At 40.6% G+C, this 7,434-nt stretch overlaps 1 protein-coding gene across 1 annotated transcript; it reads left to right on the forward strand.

The window, feature by feature from the left end:
* The first annotated feature begins 5,357 nt into the window (after positions 1–5,357).
* On the forward strand, positions 5,358–6,002 carry LOC138013789 (uncharacterized). The gene is made up of 2 exons (XM_068860857.1): positions 5,358–5,452; positions 5,624–6,002. Exons 1-2 carry the CDS (start codon positions 5,358–5,360, stop codon positions 6,000–6,002), a joined length of 474 nt encoding a protein of 157 aa, XP_068716958.1.
* Positions 6,003–7,434: the final 1,432 nt, after the last annotated feature.

The raw sequence follows: 7,434 nt of genomic DNA on the forward strand, positions 1-7,434 counted from the left end.
TATTCTAGGGAAGAGTGTCTTTCAAATGTCATCTTATGCATGTGGATATGTATGCATAACTTAAGAAAAAACAAAACGAAAATTTCCCTTGGTAACATCACGTGGTCTGAAATGGGAAAACAAAACGTACAATCTAAAGAGGCCATTGTTTGCATTTGAGAGCATTGGGAGCATGCCCCCAGACCCCCATCGGGGAGGCAGCCTTACCGCCGCATTATTGTCATAGCTACATGTACCTACTCTCACATGGGCAGACACCTCCTTAAAGTGTTATTGAAAGCCACAGAAGTGGGCCCACACAAGGGCAAAGGAAACTCTGGTCAAAGGAGTGGAAGTTGAATCAATGAGCTGTGGACAGGTTCAATTCCCATCTTGGTCAGAGTTCTCCTTTGTCCCTGTTTGGGCCATTTCCACAACCTGGGCAAATGCTCAGATGGACTACATGGAAATAAAGATAGCAAGCACTTAAAACTACTCTAATACATGTAAATAGCATCATAATTTATAATTACGTGATGACAAAGGTATACAATTCTCAGAATAAGGCAATGTATTAACTCGAAAGCATTAGATTTTATTGTTCAACTATAATATATAAATGTTTATATTACCATTTTTTTAAGTCTGCATTTCTAGCATTCTAACTCATACACAACCACAAATAGCCTTTACAGTACATTCAAATGTATGCTTTTCAAGTATGATTTATCTAAGCTTTTTAAAAAATACTTAAATAGGAGTTTGCTTTTCTTGGTGAAAGTGAGTGGAAAGTGAGTACAGTATATCCTACGGTACATGTACAGGGAATCGTGGGTGTTCAATGCAGCTGTGAGATAAAAAACAGAAAAACTACGTACTGTACCTGTTTCTTCACTGGAAGTTTTTCTTTGGCCTGATGTCCTTGCATTTTTTCTGTATGAAGTCACTGCACCGTCAGCCTGGCAAAATGCTCCTGGGATTGCACTAGGCTGTTCTTCAACCAAGCTATCTGCAGCAGACGCTTCACAACCAGAGCTCTCTGATAAAGACACCAAAGTGCACAGTCATTGGATGATTCTCCCGATATAATCTTTGACTATTGATATATTTTTTTAAAAAACAGCAACTAGAAATCTAGGCTCAAACAAAATCAATAATGATGCATGCATAACGTAACCTACCAATCAGCATCATTGGTTCCCATAGTAGACTAGTAAATTTGAACTTGATGCTCATCGAAAGTGATGGAATAATTTATGTAGGATTGTAAGACAATTCTAGACAAGTCTGGAATTGTATGAGAGATAAACTAAAAGTAATTCTGATCCTCATAACACTATGTTTGGAAATTTGATTGATGGAAGCCAAAAGGAGGTTTGGTCCTTACCGCTTGAATTTGAGATTCTGCAGAATTATGAAAATTGTAGTAATATAATGATAAAATTATTTAACTTGTGTATTGTAAATTCCAGTGTTATACATGTACATGTATGTGCCTCTCTTTCATCATCTTTGCAGACCTTCATGAACAAGTATTTTCTAGTCATGTTTTACCTCCCTGTTATGATCCAATACCATAATGGCCTCAGCAGTGGGCAACATAATGTTAACAAATTTCATGAATTGAAGGGAACTTTGCTTCTACTGTTAAAAGACCATGAACAATACACCAGCAATCCCCAAGAGAACCCATAGATATACACTTATCCTAGGGGCAAGGGCTTACTAGGGAGGACAGCCCCAGTAATAATACATGTAACATTGGAACAAAGATCTTAACCTTTGGACAACATGCTAATCATTACTAAATTGGGCAACCACACCCACATGACAGGACAGCATTCTTGCAGTTTTTTAATTGGGATTGACGCTCTGTCTAAAAAATGAATCTGTCCAGGGCTAACTTCCAGCCCACAGGACTAAAAAACTGTAATCCAGACCACAAAAATAGATAGTTTAATTAAAATCACCATACCATGAACCATTCTCCTTAACTTGCGAACAAATGCTTTACATTGTCTTTTCCAACAGTACTCCTGGCCATAAGCTTCTCTCAGTAATTTGCTTTCTTGAAGGCACACTCTGTGTCTTACACGGACGCCTTCAATTGCTTCAGCCCATTTGACAGGATCGTCTGAATCAACTATGCTATATGTTCCCAAAGGAATGCCCTCCATTGCTCTTGCAAATCCTGAATTACTCCCCACAACAACTGGTAAACCAGCTGATAGTGCTTCAAGGGCAACAAGACCAAATCCCTCTGATTTTGAAGGCATGATGACAAGGTCAACTTCACAAAAGAGATCCCTCATTCTTGTACGGCTTTGTACAAACTTTCGCACTATCAGCTGTTCGTCAGTAATTCCACAGTTGAGAAGTCTTCTCCTGACCTCATCCTGCTTCCCATCAGGGGCACCCACAAACAGAAGATGACAACGTTTTCCTTTCAGGCGTTGATCCGCAAATGCCTTAACAGCGATGTCATATCCCTTCAGTTCAAAGTCCTCATCATCTCCACGCCCACACAACAACACCTTAAAATCATCATCACTCTCAACTTTGGCCTGTTGCACTAAATCCAAAAATTCCCTATTAAATAGACCTGGAACTATTTCAAAAATATTCTCAAACTTCTTGCACCCCTGCAAATAGGATGCGTAAGCCTCTTTGAGTCTTGGTCCCACTGGAACAACAAGGTCAGCATATTTGCAAAGATCAACCTCATCCCAGTGCTTCTGTTAACCCCTTGAAGTAGGATTAGCATATCCCTTGTATTTGCTGAGATCTTCAGGAGCAGTGTGGACAACATGAACCCAAGTACAATTTTGAAAGTGTGACTTTATGAATTGTACTTGTCGGCCGAGTTTCACACCATGGCCAACAACAACATCCATTTTATGACCTTTGGGTGGGAAGCACAACCAGTCAAGAGGTTCATAACCTGGACGTTTTCTTGCATCAAGAACATTGACCCCAAAACTTTGCGCTTCCTTTTTGTCTACATCATTACAAACACCCTCTGGAACCAAGAGAGAAACTCTAAGCATTGGATGTTGGGACAGATGAATCGCAAGTTCTCGGTTCAATGTTGACATCCCACCAGCTGATGAATTCCATTCACTCCCCAAAAGAGTAATATATAATGTTTCCTTGCATTGGAAGTAACACTCCCTAGCGTCTACTGACACTTCTTGTGACATGATTCACATACTCTATTTTATACTCATGACACGAGTATGACAGGGGTAGAAGATGGCATCATTCCAATTCATCTCCCCTGAGCAAAAAAAAAAAAAAAGCAAAAACATGAAATTGTCCCGAGAAATACATTTAGTATGAAAATCCGTCTGTGAATTTATGTCACCACTAAGTGTTTTTTCAACACTTTTTAATTCTTTTAAAAATAAGTAAATAAATAATCTGTCCATGGTGCGCAATTCGAATAAATTGTCCATTCCACTTTAAAACAGACAAAAATGAATAATAATAAATTATTAGAAACAAAATAAATTTACAAACATTCACTAACAAAAAACTTTTCAAAAAGATCAGTCTTCAAAACATTTTTAACAATGTTAACAGATCAACTTCTACATATTGAAAACTTAGGAATTAAAGCCAGCTTGACTCCTTGTAAAAACTCTGAAATATTTGTTAATGAGTCATGGAGTATATGAAAGAGGGCCTCCCAGAGGTTTAATTGAACAAGGGAACATGGCCATTTACTTTTAGGGAACAAGGAACTGTTGCATTATAATGGGGAACAAGGGAACTTTGATTTCCTAACCATTAGAAAAACCTTTTTGATGTGTAAGAGGAAAAAATATTACAATTTCTCTCATTGGGGACAAATCATAGATTCTGTTCTTCACAGATGTACTGGTCACACATTTGGAATGCGTGGTTACCTGAGAGAATTCCTTAGTTGTTTTCACTGCTATTTTCAATATCAATCACTTCTAGAAACCCTGTCTACATGTACATGCAGTACATGTATTTTAAGATCTTTAAGCTCAAGTAAAATGGCAAGGAAAACTGTTCAAACTTAAACTCAGTCTACGGAAGCATCGATCGATACGACACTTATTATACCAAACACCAAAGGTTAACGGCCAAACCTTAAAGATGGAACCGGACACCAGTTCAGCGGTATCTACACTACCTACTCAGAAATACGAGGAAATGTTTCTAAACACACCCCTGGTCACAACTGAAGCCATTTTGAAAACCTACTCAGGGGAGAAGACTGAACATTGCATGTTTGCAAGGGATTGGCTATACCAGATCCGACTCGACTGGAAACTCATCTGTGCTATTGCTAAAGAAAACCCAACACGGGACACTCAGAGGAGGCTAGAGGTACTCCTAGACAAATAAAGCAAAGTATTTTAGGACAACAATGGCACTCTTAAGTCAGCGAAAGCTAAACTCACGTTGAAGGAAGGTAGTCAATCAAAGTTCCACAAAGCAAGGTCCATTCCGTACGCCATGAAACCGAAGGTAGATGCAGAGCTGAAATGCCTGGAAAGAGAGGGAATACTATACAAAGTCAAATTCAGTAACTGGGCAACCCCTATTGTGCCAGTGGTTAAACCAAATGGTGCCGTGCGAATATGCAGCGACTACAAGGGCACCATAAACCCTCAACTGGAAACAGAAGAGTATCCACTCCCCCGAATTGACAATATTTTCTCTAAGCTTGCAGGAGGGCAGAGGTTCACCAAGATTGACCTCAGACAGGCTTATCATGAGATGGACGTGGAGGAAGAATCACAAGAATATTTGACAATTAACACCCATCAAGGGTTGTACCAAATTGCACCAGCAATAATTATTTAGCAGAGGGCAATCGATCAAGTCTTAGAAGGAGTGAAAGGAACAAGTTGCATCTTGCATGACATGATTACCACAGGCAAGGATGACCAAGAACACCTTGACCACCTGGAGGAAGCACTGAAGAGGCTGAAGGAACATGGCTTACGAGTAAACCATGAGAAGTGCGAATTCTTCCAGGAAAAGTTCACTTACTGTGGACATGTCATGGATCAAGATGGGCTACAAAAAACACAAGAGAAAGTTGACGCAGTCGTTCACGCCCCAAGACCAGTGAACGTTCGACAGATACGTTCATTCTTACGACTGGTGAATTACTACCACAAGTTCCTGCCAAACCTGGCCACGGTCCTACACCCACTGAACCAACTTTTGGAACAAGGCAATCAATGGAAGTGGACCACAGAATGTGAGGAGGCCTTCGTCAAAGTGAAGAAACTCAACACATCAGACATGGTGCTAATACCCACTATGACCCAGGACGAGCCCTGAGATTAGCATGTGATGCTTCACCTGTCAGGATTGGGGCAGTTTTGTCACACATCATGGATGATGGCTCAGAAAGACCCATAGCGTTCACATCATGCACCCTGAGAAAAGCAGAAGGGAATTACTCCCAGATCAACAAGGAGGCTCTAGCGTTGGTGTGGGAGGTAAAGAAACTTCACCTTTAGCTCTTTGGCCATTATTTCACACTCGTGACAGATCATGAACCTCTGACCTCAATCTTTAACCCGAGAAAAGGGGCACCAGCAATAACAGTCGCTCGCTTACAACCTTATGCTTTACTTCTCGCCGGTTTCGATTACAGTATTGAGTACAAGAACACTATCCAGCATGGAAACGCAGATGGATTATCACGCCTACCTTTAGAAGAAGCACGCGACAAGGAGACAGTTGACCCAGTGGAGATTTTTCAAGTGTCACAGATGCAAGTGTTGCCAGTAAGTGCAGATATGATTCGCCAAGCCACCCAGAGAGATCCGATTTTGTCACATGTGATGGAACACACCAAGCAAGGCTGGCCAGCAGTCTACGAGAAGGAGCTTGATCCATTCTACAGGAAGAAGGAAGAGCTCACCATACAAGATGGTTGCCTGATGTGGGGTTCACGGGTACTAATCCCACCAAAACACCAAAACAAGAATTGGATGAACTCCATGATGGCCACCTTGGAGTGGCCAAAATGAAGACCTTGGCCCGAAGCTATGTATGGTGGCCAGGAATAGACAAAGCAATCGAGCAAGTGTCAAAAGGGTGTACAGGCTGCCAACTCACCCAGAACAATCCCAAAATTGCACCGCTTCCCCTCATGGGAGTGGCCAGCACACCCTTGGCAGCGCACCATGTTGATTTTGCGGGACCGTTCTTAGGAACAATGTTTTTAATTGTCGTAGATGCGCACTCTAAATGGCCTGAGGTTATTCCGATGGTCTCGACAAACACCACCAGAATCATTGGGGAACTGAGAAAGCTTTTCACCGCACATGGTTTACCCGAACAGCTTGTCAGTGACAATGGACCACAATTCATCGCCACTGAATTCTTAGCATTCATGAGAAGCAGTGGTATCAAGCGCATAAGGTCAGCCCCATACCACCCAGCTACAGTACCGTGCAAATGTAAGTTGACAGTCTCGACTCGAAACTCTATCCGCTATCCTCGATGTTTTCGAGAATCGAGGCTCGAGTTTCGAGCGAGTTTCGAGATTCGAGGATCGAGGATCGAGTTTCGAGACCCTCGAAATTTTTTTCGAGGATCTCGATCAGAAATCTCGAGGTGAGGTGAGACTTCTCGAAAGCGAAACAATAGCGTTAGACAAAAGCTTTTGACACGCGGCCGCCTTTAATATTTGCAGACATTCAGTATCAAATTACATGTCTTTTTCACGATCGCTTCCACTGTATGCGCGATTTTTTATCACCGCCCATGTTTTCTCGACTTCAGTGTTTATAACTGCCGAATTACCAGGACACTATTGATAAGGGCACTAATCCGGACGCCGAAATATCTTGGAAACACATTGATAATGAGTCAAGCCACCATGCACATTGCGAACGATCTGCGGTAAACAGAAAGCGGCGGCAAAAATCTTCAACCGAACATACAAAATGCAAACAAACTTGAACATAAAAATATTTACACGATACTAAAATTTTAATTAATTTTTTATTTATCTCCACTTCCTTTAAGATTTGCAGACATTTAGTATCGAAATACACGCATTTTTCACGATCGCTTCCACTGTATGCCAGCTAATAACTCCAGACAGGGTATATATATAAATGAAAATTTTGCAGTTATATTTATCTACAGATAATTAATAAAAGTTCGCACAAAACTTTATCAGTATACTTTTATTATATACCGAAGGAAAATTTCGTAGTAATTGAAAACTCATTAACTGCGAAAGATTTTCCACAACTATATATGAATGAGAATTTTGCAGTTATATTAATATACTGAAGGAAAATTAATTTCGCAGTAATTGAAATCTCATTAACTGCGAAAGATTTTCCATAACTGCTACTGGAGGCACAAATTTCGCAGTTATCGAAATGTCATTAATGGCGAAAGATTTCCCCCTTAAGCATATATTAAAACCACAGATTTCATAGTAAA

This window comes from Montipora capricornis, chromosome 1 (assembly GCF_036669925.1).
Source record: "Montipora capricornis isolate CH-2021 chromosome 1, ASM3666992v2, whole genome shotgun sequence".
Taxonomy (NCBI): Eukaryota; Metazoa; Cnidaria; class Anthozoa; order Scleractinia; family Acroporidae; genus Montipora; species Montipora capricornis.

Coding starts and splice junctions, on each gene's coding strand:
- LOC138013789 (XM_068860857.1), top strand. CDS start 5,358: ATGGATGATGGCTCAGAAAGACCCATAGCGTTCACATCATGCACCCTG. Junction 5,453..5,623: donor ATCAACAAGGAGGCTCTAGC/GTTGGTGTGGGA, acceptor TTTCGATTACAG/TATTGAGTACAAGAACACTA.